Genomic DNA, 27,908 nt, shown 5'->3' with positions numbered 1-27,908 from the left:
TCTGGGGCGCCTGGGTGGCTCAGATGGTTAAGCGACTGCCTTCGGCTCGGGTTATGATCCTGGAGTTCCGGGATCGAGTCCCGCATCGGGCTCCCTGCTCAGCGGGGAGTCTGCTTCTCCCTCTAACCCTCTCTCCTCTCATGTGCACTCTCTCTCTCTCATTCTCTCTCAAATAAATAAATAAATAAAAATAAAATCTTTTTTAAAAAAGCTAATTTTTTCTTTTAAATCTATAAAGTTTTTTTATTTTTTTATTTTTATTTTTTAATCAGAGAGAGAGAGAGAGCGCACAAGCAGGGGAGTGGCAGGCAGAGGGAGAAGCAGGCTCCCTGCTGAGCAAGGAGCCCGATGTGGGACTCAGCCCAGGACCTCAGGATCATGACCTGAGCCGAAGGCAGCCGCCCAACTGGCTGAGCTATCCAGGCATCCCATAAATCTATAAAAGTTTTAACCTGAAAATTTTTTTCAGTGTGATTGTCTAAGCTCATCCAAAGGTCAAAATATTGTAGCGAACCACATCTATTATTTTACAACAGAACTCATCAGGGTATAGGATTCCCAAATAATTCATTTTTCAGCAATGCTTAGCCAGGGATGATCTCTCTTGAGAGATGCCATGTGTATTTACAGCATATTTATGATTATATGCAAATATGTCTGTGGTCCTCTTAGTTTGCAGGTCACCATTTCAACCCTGGCAGAAGCAAGTTGTCATACCCATATGTTATCACCACCCAGTGCTGCCTGGTGGTTCTCAAGCTTTATTATTTTTTCTTTTTTCTGGAATGCCTGCTTCAGAAAAAGTAAAAAAGTACTCACTTCACTGGGCATACATTGACCTTTCTTCCCAGAAGCCTCTGCCCAGCCTGGCTTTTGATAGAAACCCCTGAAGAGTGGCCAAGGGCAAAACATCAAATTATTTACCAGGCCCTATTACACCATTTCAAAATGTATGGTGTGCATTTTAGATTTTCGCAATACAAGCTCAAGATATACAGCACTGAGCATGTTGGTGATTGACTCAATACCAACCTTTCTTATTCAGCTGTTCGAAAAATGACTATTTGGATTCTCAGGGCCTTCTAATTATCATCTTTTTCTGTAGGTTTTTAAAAGCTGGATTACACTGCATCCATGTATAATGGTTTAGGCTACCAGTAAAATTAGAATTACTGACTATCAAGATCCACAGGGACCTTAACGATTGCCCATCTGCCATCCAGGGCTGGAACCCTCTCCTCAGCACCCCCTATCAGTGAGCACCCAGCCTTCCCACTACTGGGAGTAATAGATGTAACAGAGTAATGGAAGGAAAAAATAAAGGTCCCAAACAGCAGTGCTACTTTCATATTTCAGCAGATGGGGGCCACAGAAATAGGTCATCTGATCTGGTTACAGTGAGTTTTCTCCAGCAAATACTCAATGACCCTGATCAGCAAACACGTTTGTTGGTCTGACTGCACAACCATCACTCAGTCAAGTAAAAGAAACCACTCTGTTTGCACTGCTGGCAGGGAAGGAACACTGCTTTCACAGTTCTACCCAGGAACAAGTGCACTTCCCCTTCCTTAGCACCTAGCTCCCCATTTGCTTTCAAAGCCACTGCGGTGCCCTTTATGCATTGCTCTATCCTGCATACACTGCTCTTGCAGTAAGCAAGACAATTCTTAGGCCAGTGCTTGGCACATGGGTCCACTCATGCCAGGAGGACTGCATCTCCCTTAGACTGTAAGCCCTTTGAGGACACAGACCAAATCTTGCTTCTCCCATCAGATTGAGGATTTTTTTTTTTTTTTTTAGATTTAGGATTTTAAATGATGATATTCCTATGGGGAAGAGAGCCCCAGATTCCAAAAATAATGTGTTCTAAGAAATAATACCTGCTGCTTGCCCTAAAATGAAGATAGGTTATCAAAAGCGAAGGTAGAGTTTCAGTGTTCAAACTCAGTTCTGAGACTGTAGTGTTTTCATGAAAACAGGCAGGGAATTCTATATAAGGAAGCAGGCAGAGGTAAAAATATGGTTACAAATGTGCCGTGTGAGGTAGAGTTTGTGGAGCATGTTTTTGTACATGCATGGGGGAAGGGAGAGCATGCATACACATGTGTACATATGTGCGTGCACTGTGGTTAAACCTGATCTGAACTGTGCTCAAACTATGCGAGCGTTCCAGAAGGAGGTGGGGAGATGAGTGATTGCTGACTCGGCATTTTACCCAGAGCCCAGTGGAGGGAGGAAACCAGGAACTGAGTATCTCCCGGAGATCGAGCCCAGAGAACTAACAGTTCTCTCCAGCAGTTTTTTAAAGAAAGCACACAAGAGACCTACTCATTAACTCACACCACCAAAGGCTGTTTGAATGGCACTTGGGTTTACACACTCACTTTAATACACACATTTGGGGACTTCCTTTTCCTCCTGACCTCATGGCAACTCGAGAAAATATGGAGGGACAATATAATCCCCATTTTACAGCTAAGAAAACTGAGGTTCCTCAAGGTCATTTTTTTACCCAAGCTAACAAGCTGTGGCATTTGCAGTTTTCCTGGATCCTCTCTGAAGTAGTTATGTTTTTTCCACAAGTGGAGACCCAGCAGCAGGACGAGGGCTCAGGATGGAGGGCTCTGGAGTTTATAGCCCCCGTACCTTCCCATGGCCTTGTCTGATCCTCCGAGGACTGTGAGGAAGAAAGTGTGAGTTTCATTGGGAAGAAGGGATCTATTAGAAGCACTTATGGTAACGAAAAGCACAAAGCTGGCAACAAAACAACCATCTCCAAAAATATAAAACATGGAAGTGAGAATTTAAAAAGCCTAACAATCCATCAGCATAAGGCCCTGAGTAGCACACATGCCAGAAAGGTAAGTCTGTGCAGTAATGATGCCCAAGGTACCAATCCTGAAACAAAAAACAACAACAACAACAACAAAAAAGGCTTTCTGATGTTCTCCCTTAGGACGGCAGAGAAATATACTCTCTATATTTTTTTTTCATTTAAGTGGTTAAAGTAGAAACTATTTGGAATTCAACAGTCATTTGAATGAATAATTACACTCCCTAAAGTCCTACAGAATGGGAAAAAAAATTTTGCAAACCATATATCAGATAAGGGGTTAATATCCAAAACATATAAAGAACTCATACAACTCGGGGACCTGGGTGGCTCAGTTGGTTAAGCGTCTGTCTTCGGCTCAGGTCATGATCCCAGGGTCCTAGAATCGAGCCCCACCCAAGTCGGGCTCCCTGTTCAGCAGGGCACCTGCTTCTCCCTCTCTCTCTGCCCCTCCCCACTGCTTGTGCTCCCTCTCTCTTTCTGTCAAAAAAAGAAAAAAAAAGAACTCATACAACTCAAGAGCAAGCAAACAAAATAAATCCTCAAATTACCCAATTAAAAATGAGCAAAGGATCCAAATAGACATTTCTCCAAAGAAGGTATCTGGAAGGCCAATGGGTACATGAAAAGATGCTCAACGTTGCTCATCATCAAGGAAATGCAAAGTAAAACCACGATGAGATATCACCTCACTCCTGTCAGAAGAGCCAGCCTCAAAATGACAAGAGGTAACAAGTGCTGGCCAGGATGGGGAGAAAAGGGAGTCCTCGTGCACTGTTGGTGGGAATGCAAACTGGTGTAGCCACTGCGGAAGACCCTGTGGAGGATCCTCACAAATTACAAACAGAACTACCCTATGATCCAGGAATTCCACTGCTGGGAATGTATCCAAAGGTCAAGAAAACATTAACTCAAAAACAGATATCTGCACCCTCATGTTCACAGCAGCAATATTTTATAATAGCTAAGACATGGAAACAGCCTAAGTGTCCATCGACTGATGAATAAAGGAGAGTTATGTGTATACCGTGGAATATTATTCAGCCATGAAAAACAAGGAAATCCCCCACAACAATATGGACAGACCCTGAAGGCATTCTGCTAAGTGAAATAAGTCAGAGAAAGATAAATACTGCATGATCTCACCTACATGTGGAATCTAAAAAACAAATAAAAACAAAAGCAAAACAAACAAGCAAACAAAAACTCAGAAAGAGATCAGACCTGTGGCTACCAGGGGCAGGGGGATGGCAGGGCGGAGAATCAGAGGAAGGTGGCCAAAAGACACACAGTTCCAGTGATAAGACAAATAAGTATGTGGGATGTGATGTCCAGCATGATGACTAGAGCTACCACTGCTGTGTGGTCTATAGCAAAGGCATGAAGAGAGTAAATCCTGAGAGTACTCACCACAAGAACACTTTTCTCCCTTTCTTCTTTTTATTGAACCAGTATGAGAAGATAGATGTTAGCTGAATCTGTTGTAATAATCATTTCACAAAATATGTAAATCAACCCAACACGCTGTATGCTTTAAACTTATGCAGTGATGTACGTCAACTGTTTCTCAATAAAACTGGAAAAAATAATAATCACATTTCTTGACAATGCTAAATAAACAGACAGTGGGACTGGTAAGGAAGGTGAGAGCCATCTGCTGGCTTGCCTGGCTGGAATCAGCAGGTTAATAAAAGGGCAGCAGACCCCTCCTGTGGTGGGTAATCAGAGCACACAGGGCTTCGGGTGCCCAAGAGAGGTGCCACCTGGTCAGGGGGGTGGGCCAGCAGTGTGAGACCCCAAATTAAAGATAAGAAACCATGCACATGCAAACAAGATTGGTCAACTTGGAGACACCTAACCAAGAAAGGTAAACAGGTGAGCAAAGGGACCAGGGTGTTTTCTGTTTCCAGATGGGGGGCAGTCCCTCACCCTGTCGCTCTATCATCTTCTCCTGGGAGACTCTGCTCTGAGAGGGTAGCAGTCCTCCAAAACCAACGGGAATGCTTCCAATCCCCCAGGAATGCCATGGCTGAGAGGGGGAAAGGCTGGATGATGGGAAGGGGGCTGAACCTGGCTGAAAACGGACAGCCAGCCCATGCAGGAGAAGCTAAGCCATGGCACACTCCATGCAGAGGGCACTTCTCTAGGGAAAGAACAGACTGTAGATAGGGATGTGAGCCGGTCCCCTCCACCTGTGTGACTTGTGACACTCAGCCACCATACTGGAGCCTCAATTTCCTGCCTCACCTGTGAAAAATGAGAAACATACCCAGCGTCTGGAAGGCACTCGACAGATGTGTTCCCTTGCCCTATTCCCTTACTCTAGATGGGTGCTAGATCTCTACGTAACACAATAGGTCACTCTGAATGCTCAGTGGCCACTGTCACCCTGGCATCTGGGAATCCCACTTAGCAAAGGATATTCAACCAGAACCAGTAACACAACTACTGACTCCGAAGGAAATCAACAAGTAAACCACGGGTGAGCCACTAATTAATGGAAATCACAACAAAACTGATTTCAGCAGGATCAGGGGAACTGAGAAGTCCAACAGTGAATCCATTTGGAGGCCTGTTGGCCACAGTGAATCAACCCCAGGGATCAGTGCTTAGAGTTCAACACCCAGCCAGACAGCTCTGCCCCTGCAGTTCAAAGTCAGGCCCCGGGCCACTGCCCGTCGCCCACCTGACCTGGGCCCTGCTCGCACACAGGCCCCAATCCTGCTCCGCTCCCCCAGGCCAAAATCTCCCTTGGTGCCCTGCCCAGGGTGGTTCACGGCCTGCTGCCAAGGCTCCCTGAGGCGGAACCTGACCAGCCTCTCTGAGCACCCTCCAGTGGCAGCCTCCCAAATCTGTACCCCACCCACAGACACTTCGGTCTCAGATTCCAGCTATCCCAGATCTGAACCAGGCCCAAATAGCGCAGCCCTCACGGGAAACAATTCGGCACCGACTCACCAGAGACCCAAAGAGAGGGGTACCCCAGAACAAAAACAGAGTTTTTAAAAACCTGCTGATATTCCCACACAGGTGCCAGGCTCTTACCGACGAACTGACCAGAATAATTAAGAAGGCTAAGCTTCAGCCCCTGCCTTTAAAGAACGTCAGGCCGAACTGAGCTCCCACCTGGATTACACATCCAGCACATGCTTCTAAAAGCACTTAATATGCTCCAGAGCTACATTTATGTATTTGTGCTGTATAATTAGATGAATGAATCAGAATTTGCTTCTTTCAGGAAAAGGCAAAAAAACATCCAGCACTCTGACACGGAAGCCTGATAAAAAGATGGTTTTCAGGATGAAGCTCACAAAACTAAATGAATATGCATGTTAAAATTTTTAAGTGTTTGACATAAGTTAATTAAGCCGAAATAAAGTATGTTGTGAATCTTAAAAAAAAAAAAAAAATCTGCTGGGTGACTGGAGGGTGAGAGAGACAGACACATTTCCCCAGAAAACAGAAAGTCTGCCTAAGTGAAGAGAGTGGAGACACCTTAAAGGAAGACTGTTTAAATATACAGTGAAAAACGAACACCGTGGGGGAGGGGCTGGCCCTAAGCACAGCCACTAAGGGAGTAAGTACCTTTCTCAGGAGAAGGCTGTTTTGGGAATCTTCATGCCCCAACAATTGTGCGGCCGAGGCTGAGTTCAAAGACAAAACAGCGACGGGGAACTGGCTGAATGAATTACCCCCAGTCTTGGCCCAGGACATAAGGGTGTCCACTCTTGAATGTCTTCCCTGAAATGGACAGGCTAATGGCATCGGGCAGAGAGTGCTCACTGGTGAGGATGTTCTAAGCCAAAGTGACAAAATAAATGTGGATCAATCACAGAGACCAGATGGCTCACGCTCCTGAGTTTGGAGAGAAGTGAAGGATGAAATCAGCGCTCAGTAGGCCAAGACACACAGGCCATGGTTACCCGGCACCAGTGAGCTCCTGCCGGCCTCAAGGACAATCAAGGAGGCCGCCCATGTGTCAGGCTGGCAGGTAGACTGTACTTAGTTTGGGGCCAACAGCAGACTAGAACCTTTTGAGGAAAAAGGCACTTCCGTGTGCACAGGAAACAAAACTGCATCTAACTACTTCATTAGAACTGCTACAGAATAAACCAAGAGAAAAATAGGGGATCTTCTCTGTAAAAAACAGCCTTTCAAAGACTGATGTTCCTTCAGGAAAAGTTCCAATAGCCATTATTTGCCAAAGACTTATGTGCCCATCACTTGCTGAGCATTTCACGTACAATAGCACATTTCATCCCTCACAATAATCCCACGAGAGGAGGACCATCATCTTCCCCATTTTATAGAGGAGGACACTCAGGCTCACAGACATTGAGTCATATACCCGAGGCCACAGAGCAGAAAGTGACAGAACTGAGACGTGAGCTCAGATCTGATTCCAGAAGCTATACGCTCTTTCTACTATATTATGCAGGAAACCTATGCATCGAGGAAGAGGAGGAAGAGGCTAAACTAAATGACCTTTCACAGGCTCCTTGTTAGTGAAAACTCGAGTCATCGAGAGGTTAATGTGGTGGTGGTGGTGGTGGTTTGGGCACGGAAGAGGAAATGAAATGGGCATTGTGAGAGCAAAGTATCAAGCATGGGGCTCACCCAGGGTCAGGACTAAAATTATTCTTATTTAGGGCGCCTGGGTGGCTCAGTTGGTTAAGCGACTGCCTTCGGCTCAGGTCATGATCCCGGAGTCTCAGGATGGAGTCCCGCATCGGGCTCCCTGCTCAGCGGGGAGTCTGCTTCTCCCTCTGACCCTTCCCCCTCTCATGTGCTCTCTCTCTCTCATTCCCTCTCTCTCAAATAAATAAATAAGTAAAATTTAAAAAAAATAAAATAAAATAAAATTACTCTTATTTAACACTTTTATAAAATACCCCCAAGAGAATGCAGAGTGAAAGAGTCAGGGTTGCAAACGAACGCTAACTTCCCATTCTGTGACCTCAGGCAAATCACCTCGCCTCTGCGCCTCAGCTTCCTCACCTATAAAATGAGGAAACCGTTGGCTCCTACTCCAAGGATAATGTGGGGCTTCGAGGGAGCAATGCAGCTTTGTTTTCAACAGCCTCTTGGTTTTAAAGGGCCCCCAAGCTCCTCTTCCTAAGATTCTGATTTGCTGGGTCTGACAGAGAAGCCTAGGAAAAGGTGAAAAAATGCACCTCAGGTACTAAGCACCATCCCTTCCTTGCAGAGTACCTGATAAATGATAGCCAGAAAAAAATAAAAGATAAAAGGCACTATGAGCCCAGTCGGTCAAGCGTCTGCCCTCGGCTCAGGTCATGATCCCAGGGTCCTGGGATTGAGCCCCAAATTGGGCTCCTGCTCAGCGGGGAGTCTCCCTCTCCCTCTGCCTCTCCCGCTGCTCATGCTCTCTCTCTCAAATAAATAAAAATCTTGGGCGCCTGGGTGGCTCTGTTGGTTAAGCGACTGCCTTCGGCTCAGGTCATGATCCTGGAGCTCCGGGATCGAGTCCCGCATCGGGCTCCCTGCTCGGCAGGGAGTCTGCTTCTCCCTCTGACCCTCTTCCCTCTCGTGCTCTCTATCTCTCATTCTCTCTCTCTCAAATAAATAAAATCTTTTAAATAAATAAATAAATAAATAAGTAAATACCTTAAAAAAAAAAAAAAAGGGACTAAACTCTGAGTAGTGATAAGCTAAACTTATGGGAAGACTACAAGGGAAACTGAACAAACAGGAGGAAAAGCAGACAGTAAATTGTAACAATAGCAAGGGCAATATAATACATTTAAGGAGAAACAATCAAAACCATGTCAAAGCCCTGGGGCAACAGTCAGAACCCCATAAAAGGACCTCGATGTCACTGTATGTCAGACTGTCATACTGCTGTGGTCACAAAGGCCAAAAGACAAGACGGACAAACCGTTTTGTCCAGCACCACTGCAAGAGTACTAAAAACGAACACACTGCCCACCTATCCCCCGCCCCCCATAAAATTAGAGATTCGTCTACACTGAGAACACTGGCTGCTGTCCACCAAGAAAGACAACTTGTAAAACCAGAGGTCAGCCACCTAAATGGGTTGTGTGATGGGCAGGGCATGCTAAGAAGGCCAGAAAGACCAAGGCCAGGAGGGCCCGGAGATAAGGCAGGGTGTCAACTTTGTCACCAAATCCTGAAATGACAGAAGAGGTACCGTCTGTTGATGCTCAAGGGAGACCAGAGGAGGAGATGCCTCAACACCCCCAAAAGAAGGCTATGTAAATGCATCACTGGGTTCAGACAAGAGTTTTAATGCAAGCGGGGTGGGGGGGGTCCCCCTGGGGTCAGAACCAGAACAGTCTGCATTAACGTCTACATAAGGGATCTGAAGGCAAATACATGTGTAATAATTATGGCTGCAAAAGGGCCCTGCCTCTCTCACCAGTGAAGTGACCAGCAGCCCCAGCATGTGCCTTCAAGAGAGACACAGGCAAGTGCTTCCTTGCCACACTGGCTCCTAAAGGTATGGATTTGGCTGACATGATGAATTTTCATGATTTCTAGGAGTTCTCGGAAATCCAGAGATGATGGCAAGAAGTGTAAATACAGAGAGACACACATCATCCTTCTCCAAATAAAATGAAACTGTTAATAAAAGTAACATGACAGTGCTCTAGATTTTTTTTTTAAGAACACTAAAATGCTTCCAAATGTGCCTCACCCTTGGCTTGAGCATTTAAGCCACACTTGGAATTCTAAAGATGTCACAGAGAACAATTACAGATGCACTAAAGGTCTCCAGTTTGGAAATGAACTGGATTTAGAATTTGCCATCCAGAGTCCTCAATGTGCTACTCATCTATCCTGTGATTCTTCTCCACATCACCACCAACATGCAGACCAAAGTCCTTGGGGTGACCACACAGAATGAATGATGGGGCTCAGAGGGGCTCTTCCCGATACCAACTGTTGTAGCCAATCAGCCCTGACTTATGGGGGGCACACACCTAGCACAACCTAAACCCTGCCCTAGTATTAGAAAACAACTGCTTCATCTGAGCCAGAGCAATCAGACATGAGAGGGAAAAAAAGCACCCATTTTGGTAAGAAAGAGGTTAAACTGTCACTATTTGCAGGACATAATACTATACACAGAAAACCCTTAAGACTCCATCAAAAAACTATTAGAAGTTATAAATGGATTCAGTATAGTTGCAGGATACAAAATTAATACCCAGAAATCAGGTGTATTTCTACACACCAATAATGAAGTAGAGAGAAAAATTAAGAAAACAATTCCATTTACAGCCATACCAAAAAGAGTAAAATACCTAGGTACAAACTTAACCAAGGATGTGAAAGGCCTGTACAATGAAAACTATAAAACATCAATCAAAGAAATTGAGGATAACACAAACAAATGGAAAGATATTCCATGCTCATGGATTAGAAGAATTAATATTGTTAAAATGCCCATACTACCCAAAGCAATCTGCAGGTCTGATGCAAACCCTATCAAAATACCAACAGCATTTTTCACACACCTAAAACAAACAATACTAAAATTTGTATGGAACCATAAAAGGCCGTGAACACCAAAGCAGTCTTGAGAAAGAACAAAGTTGGATGTATCATAATCCCAGATTTCAAGATATGCTACAAAGCTGCAATAGACAAAACAGTATGGTACTGACACAAAAACACACACATAGATCATTAGAACAGAAGAGAGCCCAGAAATAAACCCATGCTTATATGGTCAATCTATGACAAAGGAGGCAAGAATACATAATAGGGAAAAGAGACCATCTCTTCAATAAATGGTGCTGGGAAGAAGGGACAGCTAAATGTAAAAGAATGACCACTTGCTTACACCAAATACAAAAAGAAACTCAAAAAGCATTAAAGACCTAAATGTGAGACCTGAAGCCATAAAAGTCCTAGAAGAGAACATGGGCAGTAATTTCCTTGACATTGGCCTTAGCAACATTTTTCTAGATTTGTCTCCTGAGGCAAGGGAAACAAAAGCAAAAATAAACTATTGGGACTACATCAAAATAAATGTTTTTGCACAATGAAGGAAACCATCGACAAAATAGAAAGGCAACTCTACTGAATGGGAGAAAATATTTGCAAATGACATAGCCAATTAGGGGTTAGTATCCAAAATATATGAAGAATTTATATAACTCAACACCCCAAAATAAATAATCTGATTAAAATTGGGCAGAGAAACTGAAGAGACATTTCCCCAAGAAGACATACAGCTGACCAACAGACACATGAAAAGATGCTCAATACCACTAATCATCAAGGAAATGCAAATCAAAACCACGATGAGCTATCACTTCACACCTGTCAGAATGGCTAAAATCAAAAAGAAATTTTAAAAATTTAAAATAAGAAATCACAAATGTTGGCAAGGATGTGGAGAAAAAGGAACTCTCATGCACTGTGGGTAGGAAGGCAAACTGGTGCAGCCACTGTGAAAACAGTATGGAGGTTCCTCAAAAAAATTAAAAATAGAAATACCATCTGATTCCACTACTGGGTATTTACCCAAAGAAAATGAAAACACTAATTAGAAAAGATATATGCACCCCTATATTCACTGCAGCATGATTTATAGTAGTCAACATATGGAAGCAACCCAGTGTCCACAGATGGATAAAAATGATGCAGGTACATACACAAGGGAATATTACTCAGCCATTAAAAATATATATATATCAGGGCGCCTGGGTGGCTCAGATAGTTAAGCATCTGCCTTCGGCTCAGGTCATGGTCCCAGGGTCCTGGGATCAAGTCCCACATCGGGCTCCCTGCGGGGAGCCTGCTTCTCCCTCTGCTTCTCTCTCTGTCTCTCATGAATAAATAAATAAAATCTTTAAAAAAATATATATATATATATCAGATCTTGCCATTTGTGACAACATGGACAGACCTAGAGGGTATTATGCTATATGAGACAAACACCATATGATTCCTCCGTGGAATCTAAGAAACAAAGCAAATAAACAAAAAGCACTCAGAATCAGACTCATAAAAATGTGGAACTGCTGGTTGCCAGAGGGGACAGGGGCAGGGGGACAGGCACAATGAATGAAGGGGAGTGAGAGACACAGGCTTCCAGCTATGGAATGAAGAAGTCATGGGGATGAAAGGTACAGCAAAGGGCACAGAGTCGATGGTACTGTAATGGCAATGTATGGTGACAGACGGCAGCTACACTTTATAGAGTTGCTGAATCACTATGTTGCATACCTGAAACTAATTTAACATTGTGCATCAATAAGAAGGAAAGAGGAGAGAAGGGGGGAGGGAGGGAGGGAGGGAGGGAGGGAACAATTGCTTCATGTCTGAGCACACTTCAAGTGTGCCCTGGCCTACATTAGGTCTAAGCTAGGAACTGACCTTGTAATGTATCTTCCTGAAGATTTCAAATCGTACCACCCTATTACCCAGCCATTGCTTCTGCTCAGTATCTACCCTAGAGAAATACTCACATGCACTGCAAAGAGGCATGTGCAGCCAAGTTTACTGTAACAGCTTTTGTAACAGTAGAGGATTTAGAAATAACTTAAATGCCCATCAATTAGGGGAAAGTTCTCAGGAAGGCCATGCAGGAGTTAGAATCAAGAAGTCCCAGACGTACAGACAGGAAGCAATCACCAAGATGTCCCGTTGTGGGGGGCCAGGGTAGGAACAGCACATACGCAGTACAATGCACTGAACCTGTTCCAAGTTCTATAGGTATAAACACAAGTATGTAAAGCATCTGAATACCAACAAACTCCTAACAGAAATTAACCTCTGGAGAAGGACTGGGATTAGGAGTGGGTTGTCAAGGAAGATTTTGTTTCCTCTGGAAAGTTTGCGCTTGGATTTTTTTTGTCCTACAGAGAATGTATTCATGCACTACTTTGGTAATGAAAATTTCATTTAACTGTTTTAAGTTTTTTAGGAAGGAAGGAAGGAAGGACGGACGGAAGGAACTGACCCTGTTCAATATGTTTCAAAAACGCGTTGGGGGCAATTTCTAGCTGAATCTGACACATGCTTTCCAGGAGGCTGAGAGCTCAGCAGTGCAGAGAGGGGGCTTTGCAACACAGATCGTGTTACAATATTACAAGCCCAACACTGTAACTCTGTGGATCATTAAGTTTATATGCTAGTTGAAGGAAGAGGCAGGAAGAGAAAGTATGTCAGGGGGCTTTCTGGGAAATCCAACGGGATGTGCTAGGAGCAACTGCAGTTCTTCTCGTTGAGCGTTCTAGCTCTCCAACCCAACCAGCTCACACACACCTGCCAAGAGGGGCAGCCTTTACCCAACTACATGTATCCCACCCTAGGCCTAGTTGTCTGTGCCTCAGGCTCTTCGTATCAGAATTCCTAACATTAATCTGGATCCCATGGACTAATGAGAAGGAAAAATCTGTCCACATGAGCAGACAAGCACCAAAAATTATTTACTTACCAAGGCCACCTAACCATATAGAATACTAATTTCTGCCTCTTCAAAGCCCTACTCAGAAACACAACATTTTAACATTAAGAACCTAGGAGGCAAAACGAACCTGGGGTGATAGAAATCAGAGTTGTAGTACTTCTGGGAGTGGGAGGGTGATAAACTGGAGATGGTCACAAGGAACATGTCTGGGGTGATAGAAATGTTCCGTGTCAAAACTGATTAAAGATCTTAAGCTTTACTTAAGATCTAAGCATTCCACTGTATGCAAATTATACCTCAATTAAAAAAAAAGGTACTCAAACACTGTTTCTCTGCTGGCTGCAGCAGAACTTCGAGCTGTCCTATCAGACATCTGAAATCTCTGTTGTGCTATGTAAAGAGCTCGAGTACCATGGCGACAGTCACCATAAAAATAGATAACAAGATTAAAATGGATAGAGGACACATGAATTTAAGAACGGCACACCAAGAGCAATTCATTTCCAGCAGAAGAAAAATAGAAAGAGGAGAGGGAGTTTTTCATTCCGCCAGCACTGAAAAAAACAGCCACTGGGAAAGTGGTTGTTTTACTAAAAGAGTTTTATGGCTTCCCTATACTCAAAAGGACAAAAAAGGCTGTGAACGGTTATTTCTTATCACACTTTGCTTTAAAACAAAAAAAAAAGCGTATGATAGTCTAAGTGTTTCCCATACCTCTGGTAAGTGGCCCAAGGAACCAGGACAGACCAATTCAACAAACCCAGCTGATGGGCCATACTCTATGAGGCCCAAATGATACTGAGATAAAGGAGACCCCGGCCCTTCTTCATCATTAAGGGCACAAACATTTCCAACTATAGTTCTAAATAACTAAGTTCTGCCTGTATTTTTACATACATCTAAAGCTGTCGTTCCCTACTTCCTGCACCCCCAAATTGCTTTACTCCATGTAAAGAGAGCACTTTCTTGCCAAATACTGATTTTTCATGTGCCAAAATGTGAGGCTGGATCACGGGGACACAGAAATCATCTTGTGACATTCTCCAAAGATAAGTCTCCATTCTCTCTGCAGAACTAAGAAATTGTGCTACGGGATTTAGCCCTAGCACTGCCCACCCCACCCCCTGCCCCCGGCTAACAAAAAGTAATCCAAAAATATCAGGAAGAAAATCTAAAAATTTTAAATAATCACAGTAGATTCCAAACAGGCAAGTAAAATTTAGGCAAAAGTAAACTAAATCCAATTTTATAGAAATAGAAATTTTATTTTCTATATATAAGCTATTAATAAATTGAAAAAGTAAACTTTTAACTCAAACCACAAACTTATGGTCTGATATAAACCAAATATGTGCATTCCTGGAAGACCCCACTCCAAAGTTTCTTTAAATTTGCCCCTTGCTCTTTGTCCCTAAACCTAGAGAGCCATCACGAGGCTCAGTCTTATCCCTGCTGTCAGGATAGTTTTTAATGTGCTCTAGCTGGTGATATGGGAGATGAAACAGGAAGGAGATGATGTGATCAAGGGCATTCCCAGGTCCTCCACAGCCAAGCGGAGGATCCATCATTCAATTAAAGAGCCCCATCTTCATTCATTCGTTACACTGAATAAAACTGGCCAATAAACACACTGGTCTTCGACACGTTCATCTATTTTATTATTTGCCACTTCCACCCCGCCCCCACTTTCTTGCTTTTCTGAAAGAGCAAATTCAGTTTTCAACAGCCCTGGGCCCACAACCCTGACCAACCATGAAATAGTTCTCCTCATCTTTTCTAAAAATGACCCCAGAAGGGTCTCTCAAAAGTGTGGGGACTCATTTATAAACATTTCTTAAACAAGATTTTATCTGTCAGAGAAAGAGAGAGAGCACAAGCAGGGGGAGAGGGAGAGGGAGAAGGAGGCTCCCCGCCGAGCAAGGAGCCCAATGTGGGACTCGATCCCAGGACCCTGGGATCATGACCTGAGCCAAAGGCAGATGCTTAACGACTGAGCCACCCAGACGTCCCTCATTTATAAACATTTTTAAAAGAGCTTACATGATGACGCTGACTCAAATACTATGCAACTAGAGGTATATCCCCTATTCCACATTATCTTTCAGCGTTGACAAGTCACATAATAGCCCTAAGAACTGGAAAGAACTTCGGAGGTCAGCCTAATTCCTGTCCTTCTCTCTTACAGCATTCAACAGCATTCAGCCCGAAATGAACACCTCCGACAACGGGAAGCTCACTACTCCATGGGCAGACATTTCCGTTGCTGGACAGCCCTGCCAGCTACAAAACCCGTTTTCATAGTGAACTGAAGGCTGTTCTCCCTGTATTTAGGGTTAAAAGGAAACCTACAGCTCAGCCGGTTCGGTGTAATCATTGTACAGATAAGGAATTCTGTAATGTATAATCATTCTACAGATGAGAGATCGGAAACTAGAGGGGATAAAGCAATTGTTCTATCCACTGGTCATATTCCAACACTGGGAGCAAAAGTGAGTAAATCTACTCCTTCCAATACCTGATGATAATCATGAAAGCACTGTTATGTACCCACCGCATGAGTGTACGCACTCCAGTCATTCCTGATCCTATATCATCCTTGTGTCCCTCCCGAGGACAGTCTTGCTTGCTCGTGCTTCCCTTAAGTCATGCCTCCCCGACCCACTCACAGCCCAAAGGTCAAATGACCAGAAGTCATTAAAAATAGATCCTGTGATTGGATTGATGAATTTCCAATCCAGTTATGAACTAGATTCAATTTTCTAAAAGCCTCACCCCACTCAGGGCTCACATTAAGCCATGAACAATAGAACAATCTCAAAACTTTTTTCCCACATGATTTGCCCCTCCTCCGTAGGCATGGAGTACCATGAGGGCTACAGTGTGCTTGTCTATTCATCTGTTGATCTCTCTCTTTCAATTAGATCACCAGCTTCAGGTCAGGGGCTGAGTCTTATTTTGTGACTCCAGTGACTAAACCAGTGCTTGACATATAGTAGGGAGGTACTCAAGTTCAGTCACTGAATAAACCATCTACCTTTACCCTATCCTGTCCTTGAACAACAAAATGTTTTGTTTTGTTTTAATAGCAGTGATCAAGAAAATGAAAAGACAAACCACGGACTGCGGAAAAAAAATAGTTGCAAAAGACACATCTGATAAAGGACGGTTATCCGTAATATACAAAGAACTCTAAAAACTCAACAATAGGGGCGCCTGCGTGGCTCAGTCGTTATGCATCTGCCTTCGGCTCAGGTCATGATCCCAGCGTCCTGGGATCGAGCCCCGCGCATCAGGCTCCCTGCTTGGTGGGAACCTGCTTCCCCCTCTCCCACTCCCCCTGCTTGTGTTCCCTCTCTCGCTGTCTCTCTCTCTCTGTCAAATAAATAAAATCTTAAAAAAAAAAACTCAATAAGAAAACCAACAATTCGATTAACAAATGCATCAAAGATCTTAACAGACACCTCACCAAAGAAGATACACAGATGGCAAAAAAGCACATGAAAAGATGTCATGACATGTCACTAGGTAAGTGCAAATTAAAACGAGATACCACTACACACGTATGAGAATGGCCAAAATCCAGAGCCATGACAACACCAAATGCTGGTGAGGATGTGGAGCAATAGGAACTCTCATTCATTGCTGGTGGGAATGCAAAATGATACAGCCACTTTGGAAGACAGTTTGGAAGTTCCTTACAAAACTAAACATACCCTTATCATATGATCTGGCAATCACACTCCTTGGTATTTACCCAAAGGAGTTCAAAACGTATGTCCACATGAAAACCTAGAGTAGCTGCAGACGTCTACAGCAGTTTTAGTCATAAAAAGTGCCAAAACTTGGAAGAAACCAAGATGCCCTTCAGGAGGTGAATGGATACATAAACTGTGGCACATCCAGACAATGGAGTATTCTTCACTGCTATAAAGAAATGAGCTATCAGACCATTAAATGACATGGAGGATGTTTAATTGCATATTACTAAGCAAAAGTAGCCAATCTGAAAAGACTATATGCTGTACGATTCCAACTATATGACATCCTGGAAAAAGCGAAACTGTCCATAGTAAGAAGTAAACGTGGTTGCCGTGGGTTGGGGGGAAGGAGAGATAAGTAGGCAAAGCACAGAGGATTTTAGGGCATAAAAGTACTCTGTATGATACTTAATGGTGGATACATGTCATTATATATTTGTCCAAACTCACAGAACTTACAACACCAACAGTAAACCCTAATGTAAACTATGGTCTTTGGGTGATTAGACATGTCAATATGGGTTCATCAATTGCAACAAATGTACCACTCTGGTGGGGAAGTTATGCATTGGGGGGACAGGGGGTAAATGGGAAATCTCTATACGGTCTCAATTTTGCTGTAAACCCAGAACTGCTCTAAAAAATACATTAAAAAATATATAGCAGTGTTTTCCCCCACTGTGCTATAAATACACATTATAGAAAATACAAATAATAAATTTAAAATGTAAAAAAAGTCACTCAACTCCATCCACCCTTCCAGTATTAGTAATTTTGTATCAGAATTATTAGTACATTTACTTCCAGTCATTTTCTATGCACTTTGTTTCTTTAAGATTTGAAATCTTCCTGTAGAGGCACCTTAACTTTTAGCAGAAACATTCGTCCATGTTATTTTAAAGCTATTCCTAAATATTATTTTTTTAAGATTTATTTATTTTAAGCAGAGACAGAGAGCAGGTGAACGGGAGGGGCAGAAGAAGAGGGAGAGAATCTCAAGAAGACTCTGCATTGAGCGCTGAGCCCAATATGGGGCTCAGTCTCATGACCCTGAGATCACGACCTGAAGCCAAAAGCAAGAATCGGTCACTTAACTGATTGAGCCACCCACCACCCAGGCGCCCCCTAAACATTATTTTTAATGGCTTCATCATATCGTATCATAAAGACCTATCCATCAGAATCACTTAGAGATTACTTCCAGTCCAGTCACACCCCTGGATATTTAGGCTGTTTCTAATTTTTCACTAGAGTTTTAAAAAAGAAAAAACTTCGAATAGTCTCTGTGTGTAAACATCATCTACATTTTGGATCTGGTCTTTGCTGTACTTCCAGAAGTGGAATTAACTTACAGAACGTATGAACAATTCAAATTGTAAAAGCTAAATCAGACTTTATATTTATCCCTTACTGAATTTCTTTAATTTGGGCCTTCATTCTGAAGGACTGTGAACCTTGATCTAGCTACTAAATAAGCAATCCATCCCACCTCTGTACCATCAACAAAGCTGACACACCTCTGTGCCGCCGTCCACAACACTGGAGAAAAGCCTGAACAGCTCAAGGCCAAGAATAGAACCCTGTGACACTCTTCAGACCCTCTTCCAAGCTGACTCAGTGCCACTAATTAACAGCTTCTGCATATGACTGTCAAATTAATAACACCATCCAGCCCACATTCCACTGCTTATTTAATATGGACCATCATATCTTAAGAAACTGTTAAATACTTCACTAAAGCCATAGTGCACCATAGCTATTCCCTCATCTCTCTGTTCTAGTAATGAACCACCCTATAAAACAGGAAATGAGTTCAATTTGATACCATTAGGCTGACTTCTGGTTTATCCTGACATCCTACAGCCACACGTTTTTAAGCAAAGAGCCCTTCACCTTTGACTTCTGTTAATGTCTTAACAGCAACATTTTAAGTAATCAGCTTGTGCAAGCTGCATAAAGCAGGGCGACGACTATTCGGTCCCGCTCACCTGTAGCTCACCTGGGGAAATGCTCGGAATCACTGGTGGTTATGGTCTTGCAGGGTAAACGAAACTGTCCCTAGACCACACAGACCTGAATTTACTCATTTCAGCTGGTCCCAAAATAAGCCTAGTTTTCCAGGGGTCGTTTGCACTAACACCTGGGTTTGAACCAATAATTCTGTGGTCATTTTGAATCCTGGATTATGAATCTCTGGACCCTAGAGGCCTCCCCCTTGGGGGTATCCTAGGAATAGGGAAGTAAGAAATGACAGAGCCCCTCTCTTTGCTGTTCCTTTATTACTGACTCATATAACCAAAGATCCTGAGACTCTAATGTCATATGGCATTTGACAGTAGTGACTCACATCTTACCAAATTATTACCCCAACATCATTCTCAGAAGATACGTGCCAGGAGCCACCATCTACCCATGCCAGCCAGAAGCAGAAAACAGGAGCGCTTGAGAGATCTTGGGGTCACTAGAAATTGGCCTCACAATACAGAATAGAGCCCCAAAGCCCTCCCTAGTTAGTACCAGTCCAATCAGAAAAAATATTTTAAAGTCCTAACCAGCAGCAACTCAGAAAGTGCCGCTGACTTGCCTAAAACAAATCACTCGCACACAAATACCTCAGATTCCATCATGTCACACTCCCAGCCACCCAGAGCCAGGACAGCCATCCCAAATTCCCTCGGTTGGCATTTAAGTCTCTTGAAAGATCGGGTCACAAACCCAAAGGCCTGCAGGCTAAACAGGGAATGTAAAGAGACTGCACTCATGCAGAGCGAGTGCCGGGGCTATGATAACGGGACCACAAGGCCTGTCTCCTGTCCACAGGGGGCCACCACTAGTCACTGCCTGATCTGATTCTTTAAGAGAGTCCCCAATCCAGAGGTTTTCTGGATTGTTCCCAATTTTTTAAAACCCTTGTGTACTCCAAATTGTAACATTTCTGTAGGCAGAACACATTCTTTGGGTCACTGGTTTACAACCCCTACACTTTGATCCTAACCCACCTTTCCAGACCAGCTTCTCCCCACTCTCTAATAAGAACCCTCTTTTATTCACTCTTACACACACTGTGCACATGGTACACACACCCCCGACCTGTGCGGCACCATGTGACACCTCGAGTTCATCCCAGACTTCCTTCCCTATCCCCAAAAGTGTTCCCAAGCCACTCCAGCACAAGCTGCTTGCCCCCTCCTATGAGTCCTACAGGAACTTATTTTTCACTTTGGCATTTAATCATCTTGCCTGTTCCTTAATCATAGGTATACCTTCTCTCTCCAACTAGCCTGTAAATGTTCAATCTCTGCCTTATGCTTACTACCACTTACAGCACTGGTAAGGGGAGCCCTGCACACAAGCAGCTTAATAAACACTTACTAGATGTGAAAACTCTCTATAACTGTGTTTTTCAAACTGTGGGTTACATCCATGACAGAGTGGTTAAGTCAACTTAGCAAGAGACAGTAAGCATTTTTAAATGAAAAATAAAAGAATGGAAAATAAAGAACCAAAGGAGACTGCACCAAGCAAAAGAAAGGAATACTTCAGGAATTTAAATTAGATTTTTATATACACGATTTAATGTACCTAGATCATGATGTAAATTTTATTTAATATAGGTCACAAAAACAGTGCAAAAAAACAAAAAACAAAAACTACTTTTTAAAGAGTAAATTATTGGCCCAACCACTGCTCCGTGGAATTTTTTTGACAGTCATATATTCCCTGTAAAGGAAAAATATCTGATGGACGCCTCTGCCCATGCAAGGCAGCTTCCCCTGCTAGTTCACTGATCCTGCACCTCAGAGAAACAAGGAGGCTCAGGAACTGTTAAGTACATTCTCCACTCCATTCTGCAACTTTTTGCAATCATCCTCCAAATTCACCAGCCCTCAGATGTTGCAAGTTGAGGCTTGGGGAATTTGCTCAGCAAGTCACCCTAAGTCATCCTTGCAACAAGAAAGCGGAATTCAGAGCTCAGGAAGAAACCGGTGCCAGCTCCCCACTGCAGGTCGCTTGGTTCCTGGGAACCAGCAATGGCACGGGTTAGGACAGACCTCGCCCTGGGACAGGCAGTCTCGCTAGGCCCCAAATACCCTCCTTGCTGGTCACCTTGCTGCTCCCCCATCTTGTGGCTTCCCCCCGCACACCTATAAAGGGACACCAGGACTAGCTTGCAGGTCTCAGTGGAGAGCATTATTCAACTTGTTTCAAAGCCCAACAATTTCTGCATTTAGCAAATTCCGTTCTTCCCTCCCATCTCCAAATCCCCAGTTGCTTTGCCAACTTCAGGTTCAGGACCTGGCAATGTCATCTGAACGGCAATACAGAACAGACAGAGTCTTCCAATTCAGACCCTCGGTGCCACTCACTAGCGTCCTCTACTGCTAGGACCTATGACCAAGAAATCATCCCACGCAGAGTGCCTTCCCTCTCCCAGCTTTGGCAGCCCGGTTTCCCACCAATCTCAGAGCTTCAGCTGCTTGCAAGACACCTATGTTTGGACGTCTTGGCAAATACAGAGAAACCTCTGCAGCTTGTCAATTGCTTCTCTCCAAAACACACATTTCCGATTTCTCGGGTTACCAACTACAGCAGTTCCACGGCCCTGGCGTGTAATCAATTTCCACAAAGAATTAATTTCCATTCATCTCCTTCCTTCACCCTGCCCCTGTCAACAGATTATTTCAACAGTAATGCTTCTAAAATCCACCCTCTTTTCCATTTCCAGTTATCCCAGTCCAAGCTCTGAGCACTCCACAATTCTAACAGTCGACTGATCTGTCTCCGAACATTACTTTTACAAACCTTTCCAAACACCCTTTCCTTACGTCACTCTCTGGCTCAAAAACCTTTCATGTCTCCCCAGTACACACAGGGTAAAGTGCAATTCCCCAGTCTGGCTTTCTAGGACTTTCACAATCTTAGCCATTGTTCCTCTCCATCTTTATCTCCTGCTCAGGAAACGTTCCCTCGCCTGGCTAAGCCCATCTCCTGTCTCTCAGGAAAGCCATGTTCAAATCGCACCTCAGGACCCATCTCGAGGGTCTCATCCTCCAGGAATACAGTGCTGGTGATTCCCGCCCATAGACCTCTTCTCTGAGTTTCAACAGCATCTCTTCTACACCTCGAATTCTGACAGTTAATTGTGCCTTATCTTGAGGTCTTATTTCACATGCTCAAGGCTTTCTGTCTCCTTCACGAGATTATAAACCCTGGAAGGAATCATTTCAGGTATCTTTTGCATCCTCCCTCACCTAGATAAACTGTTGGAACCAGTCTCCTCTGGCACCTGTCAATTCTCCCTCTCTTGCCTTTGGGCCTTGGCCAGTGAGTTATTCTCCAAGTGCCTAACTTATTTCGTAACTTAGTACCCTCAATCCATTCCCCAATTCTAACCTTTCCTTTGATATTCCTCCTCCCCCCCCCCAGCATTTACAGTAATTAATGCAGCCATAGCACATTAATTTGAACTTGAGCTCTCAAATCACTTCCACCCGGGTCAGTAGGATTTCTGAGGCCTTAGATTTCTTGTGTGCCTCTTATCATCTCTCCCTGAGAGCCCGGCACGGTGCTGAGAACGCAGCAGCCCCTCAAAAGTACCTGTGGAGTTGAACTTAATTGCAGTTTCCCTGTGTTTCAAGTTCCTTGAGACCCGGAACCTCTGTTTACACAACACCTCAGGAGGGTGTCAAAAAAGCCTTCAGTACCTGTTGATCACTCACTTTCAGGCAAACTGCACCAGAGACACTTTTCTAGAAAGAAGAGTGTAAAGAAGAGAGTGGTGGCCTGTAGGTAACCCTGCGCCTGGAGGCCTGACATCACGAAAACGCATGCCTGGTGGAAATGTTCCAAAGCCACGGAGAACTGCCCAGGACTGCCTGAAATCAAGGAGGCAGTGGCACCCCCACCGCCTGGCAGGTGGGCTTTAGATTTCGGAGTCAATCCTAAAGTGAAGGCGCTGAGCCCTTAACTCCAAAACAGGGAAGAAGATTCTGCCTTTGAAATTGTTTGCACATGACAAACTCCCATCCAGGCCCCCCACCCGAGCACCCCACATGCCCACAGTGCCGCTTCCAAGGAGGGCCAGGGGCCACCAGTGAGGAGAGGCAGGATTAAACCGCCTGGAAGGAAGTGGGGGTGGACAAAAGGGGCAGAAAGGGTGGGGGGGCAGCCCCCCGAGATGGAGGGTGTGTCGCGCCGCGCGTCCCGGAGCCCGGCACTCGCTCGCTCGCTCGCTCGGTGGAGTGGGCAGGAACGCGCGGGGCGCCGGGAGGGCTGGGAAGCCGGCCCAGCCGGAAAAGGTCAGGGAGGGGGCAGGTCAGTCTCCGTCGGAGAGGCGACTCCGGACAAGCGCTCGAAGTTGGGGAGGGGGTGCCTCTGCGAGCGCCCGCGGAGGGCAAGATAAACAAGGCGGCGCACGGGAGAGCGGGCGGCCACCCCCCACCCAGCCAGCGCGGGCACTGGCACTGCCGCAGCACCCCCGCGCCCCGACCGGCCGCTAACCCGGCGGCGCCCGCCTCCCGGGCCCTCAGGCCGCCGGTCCGGCCCCCGCGGGCGTGCGGAGCGTGGGAAGTTCCCGGGCCGCCCCCGTCCCCGGGCTGCAGCGCCGCGAGGTCCCCGCGCAGCTCACCTCGCCCCGCCACGAGCAGCAGCGCGGGCCGGGCAGCTCCCGCTCGGACAGCTCGGCTTGGCTCGGGGCTGCAGCTGCCGCGGCCCCTGCCCGCCCACCCGGCGCGGCCCACCGCCCCGCTCCGCTCCGGCCGCCCGCCCGCCGAGGCTCCGTTCGCGCCCACCTGGCCGGCCTGCCCTCCCTCTCCGGGACACTGCGCTCACGTACGCGGCCGCGGCCACAACCCGGCCCGGATTCCCCGCCCGGGAAGGGAGCGGAGGAGCGCGCCAGCCAGCGAGCGAACGAGCGAGCCTCGGGGACACACCCCCCCCCCCCCGGCCCCCCCCCCAGCCACAGGCGCCGCGCGCGCACGCGGCCTGCGCGCCCCCGCCCGCCTCGCGCCCCCGCGGCCTCCTCACACACCCACCGCGCGCCGGGGATACACACCCCCGGCCGCTCGTAGACAGTGGGCGCTCAATAAGTGCCCGAGCGACTCCTCACGCACATGCGCACTTGAACCTGACCGAGTTGTGACACTCCCCCACCCCCACCCCAAAATCGGAACCGGTGGCTGCAGCCCCAAACCAAACTTGAGTGTTTGCCTTTTTTCACTGACCCGCAAACCGAGCCAAAGTTTCTTGCTGTTGTTCTTCCAGGCCTGGCTCTGGGATGGGCTTCTCCGAGAGAGGCCGAGCTCGCCCCAGGGCGGGAAAAGAAGCCAGAGAGCTCTGGGCGCCAAGGACGGGAGTTTGGCAGGGGCGATAGAGACCCAGGCCGCGCAGCCGGCACCCGCTCCGAGCGCAAGCGAAAGCGCGAGAGGGAGGGAGCGTTGGAACCAACCTTTCCATCTTCTTTTTGGGTTAATGTTTTCTTCTCCATTTTATGACATTTTACTCGATTTTTACCCGTTCGTAGTTGTAAAGTGAGGTGTTATTTACTCTTTCTGGAATTAAATGAAAGAAAGTTAACTATTAGCTTTCAGCCCTTATGTAAACGATACCAGTTGCTTTTGGCACCGTTAGGCTCTGGCTTTTGTATAATTTGTAACAAGGAGAATTGAAGCTGTTCCATTGTGTTGCTCTATGTTTTTCAGAGATAAGACCACAGAGTTACAACGGTAGTGAGGGGCCCCAGTGTCTATAGGTATGGGTAATACACATTTATATTCAAGTAAATGTAAGGAATAGAAGAAATAATTCCCCTCCCCCCAAAAGTTTCAAATAGTTTTGGACATACTTGTTGCACTTCTTCAACTTGAGGTATGCTGTTTTTCTTGCAGAGAGGCAGTGGGGTGTGTTCTGGAAAGGACTAAACTTTGCAGTCAGACAAGCCTGGTTTGCGATCCTGATTTTACTGCCTTATCTTTGTGCTAGCAGATTTTTATCTCTCTGAACCTCAGCTTCTTTATCTGTAAGATGAAATAGAAAGCATAGGTATAGTGCCTAGCTCATACCAAATAAGCAATAAATATTGTTTCCTTTCCCTCTTCTCTCACCATTAGTTACATAAGAAAAATATCAAAATAGAACCAAATTCTTATAGGACATAACGTTTTCAACTGGGGGCGATTTTGCCCCCAGGAGACATTAACAACGTCTGGACACAAGGGGGGGGGGCGGTGGTTTACAGAGGAGGGGAGAAGTGCTACTAGTATCTAACTATGCTGCCAAAAACATCCTGCAATGCCCAAGACAGCCCCACACAACAAAGAATTACCTGGTCTAAAATGTCAGGAGTACCACTGTTGAGAAATCCTGCTATAGGGTAATTCTGCTCTCAAGTAGTTCACCAAAGACTGATTCTACCTTTCAACTCTCATCCTCAAGGAAACATTCTTGTTTTGGAATTTAAAAGAACGAGAATGAAGCCACGGTAGTGATCACAGCAATTCTATTAATGCACAAAAACCTTTCCTTAACATGAAAATGCAGATTCGAATTTTGCATTTTATTAAGAGTATTTTAGCTAATTAACAATAACGTATGCTCCCTTGTTCTTAAGGTATTTTACATATTATGTATTACTACGGTTTATAAATAGTTTAATGTTCTTTTTTCCCTTTTGCCTCAAACAATGTATATTCACCTCTCTGCTAAATTCCTCACCTATCCTGACGTTTGTAATATAGTCCCTGCCCCCAAGGAACAAACAGCCCAGTTGAAAGTGGATTCATGCATATGCAACAATTAAGGAACAATACAAGATAGCATATAATTAAGCTTTAATTGCTGCACCCAGACTAAGGTGGCTCAGAGGAAAGGGAAGTGAGTTCGGCAGCTACAGCCCAGCACTGCCTATGTGGCGGAGGTGTTCGGTAAATGTTCACTGAATAATAAGAAATAGTGAAAGCTTTTTAGACGAGGTAGGACTCCAACTAGCATATAAACTCCATTACAGTGCTTCAACTGCTAGATTTTGTAAAGGGATGTTGGTGCTGGGCTGAGTTTATTTTTCTTAAAACATCTAGTTCAAACTTGTAACCAAACCTCTGTATTTCCTTTTTTTTTAAGATTTTATTTATTTATTTGAGAGAGAGAGAATGAGAGAGAGCACGAGAGGGAAGAGGGTCAGAGGGAGAAGCAGACTCCCTGCCGAGCAGGGAGCCCGATGTGGGACTCCATCCCGGGACTCCAGGATCATGACCTGAGCCGAAGGCAGTCGCTTAACCAACTGAGCCACCCAGGCACCCCAAACCTCTGTCTTTCCCCAAATGATTGAACTTTAATAAAATGGAAACAGTCATTCATTTGACAAATATGTGAGTTCCTGCTGTGTGCAAAGTGAACCAAAAGAATCTCTAAGTTTGAACAGAACCCGCTGCTTATGCTGTTTGAGACAGTCTTGTGAACCCAGGCCAGCAAAAGGCATGTGCCCTCTCACAATGTCTGTACTGCACGCATACCCCTTTCCTCTGCAGGTACATACTTGCACAGTGTGCATTCCAGAATTTTGCACATTAACACAGACTCGGAGAGAACTTCCCATCACAAACAGCCATTACCAAACACATACCCAGCACTTAGCACCCTCACGAAGAATCCAGGCCCTGTCCCTGAAGACACACTGAATAGCATACACATTACACAGAGCAAATTGCAGAAAGACTACCTTGTTGGTTTGCCATCTTGACTCCCCTATGACTAGAGCTTGCCCTTCCTGGAGGCTAGGGTATGGGAGGAAGCAAGGGGAAGGGCTGTAGATAGAACAGCCCTTCCCCTTGCTTCCTCCCATACCCTAGCCCCCTATTACAATGCAGGCATCTTGTACCTCTTTCCCATCAGAGTCATTAGCTTCTTGAGGAGCATCTCCCATTAGGTGAGGTTAAGCAAAGCAGACCCAGGCTCTGCCTCTCATTATATGGACACATTTATCGGTGATATTTAGGGCAGTATGAGTCTGAGATTGCCACTCTCCCCAATCCCCTGTGTAACTGCTTCCAGCCTCGTCCCCCCCACCCCCCACCCCCGCTCATTCTTTACTATGGCCTCTTTCCTCTGCTTGAAACTTTTCAAAGGCTTCCCATAGCTTTTATAACAAAGTCCCAGCAATGCACATTCAGATCCTTCATGGTATGGCTTCTAAGTAATTCTCCAGCCACTACCTGCCTCTCTGCTTCTGCCCCCTTCACTCTGCTCTCCAAACATGCCGCACAGAACTTCTGTCCTCTGCCTGAACAGACTTTTTCTTTACTTGATCCATGCTCTTTTCTCTGCCTGGAACACTCTCCACCCCTCTCTCTCACCTCTTTTTACCTGACTATCCCTACTCATTCTTCAGGAATCAGCTTAGCTAGCACTTTCTGGAGCCTCCAAGACTGAATCAGGTGCCTCCCCTTTGTGTCCAATAGCACCCTGTACTTCCCCCCACTGCACTGTACTGAGATCTCCTTTCTCTTGTCCTAATCCCCTATAATCCCCCCAACCTTCCAGGAGACCAAGGAGCAGGTCTTGTTCTCCACTGAATACCCAACATTTGGCACAGTGCCTGGCCTGGAGTAGGCACTTGCTAAACATTGATTAACAATGAATTGCTAGTTGGACCGGGTAAATGATGGGAGCTATTCCATCCATGGTCTGGGCAATCCCTGGCACAAAGCATGCCTCAGACGCTCAGTACACTCCAGGGCTGGTGAAGACTTTGTAACCATTTATTTAGAACAGGATGAGACCTATGGAATGAACTGAGTCCTCAGGTTCCACTCCCACCAGAGCTTTATTTTATATCTAACCTGGCCTCCTGAGCTCCAGACTCTTGTCACCAATTAATCGCCTACCTGACATCTCCACTTGGGTGTCTAGTAAGATC

At 45.3% G+C, this 27,908-nt stretch overlaps 1 protein-coding gene and 1 long non-coding RNA gene across 4 annotated transcripts in view; one reads left to right on the top strand and one right to left on the bottom strand.

Annotated features, from left to right (window-relative positions):
- Positions 1–15,706, top strand: part of LOC141372683 (uncharacterized) — a 34,139-nt gene extending 18,433 nt beyond the window's left edge. The window contains exon 3 of the long non-coding RNA XR_012378099.1: positions 15,424–15,706. This is a non-coding gene — a long non-coding RNA (uncharacterized lncRNA). The remainder of the gene's footprint in view (positions 1–15,423) is intronic.
- Positions 1–24,941, bottom strand: part of ZNF395 (zinc finger protein 395) — a 47,281-nt gene extending 22,340 nt beyond the window's left edge. The window contains exons 1-2 of one of the 3 annotated variants that reach the window (XM_025873773.2): positions 24,840–24,941; positions 24,444–24,546 (exon numbers count right to left, since the gene is read on the bottom strand). In XM_025873773.2, the coding sequence (XP_025729558.1) occupies positions 24,444–24,451 (8 nt within the window). In that variant the 5' untranslated portion in view covers positions 24,452–24,546; positions 24,840–24,941. The other 2 variants (XM_025873775.2, XM_025873774.2) reach the window with 2 other exon arrangements.
- Positions 24,942–27,908: the final 2,967 nt, after the last annotated feature.

Source organism: Callorhinus ursinus, unplaced genomic scaffold (genome assembly GCF_003265705.2).
Source record: "Callorhinus ursinus isolate GAN/ISIS: 27379988/994484 unplaced genomic scaffold, GSC_fseal_2.0 scaffold4, whole genome shotgun sequence".
NCBI classification, from domain to species: Eukaryota; Metazoa; Chordata; class Mammalia; order Carnivora; family Otariidae; genus Callorhinus; species Callorhinus ursinus.
The sequence above is the reverse complement of the archived record's forward strand: the minus strand, read 5'-3'. Positions and strand labels throughout refer to the sequence as shown.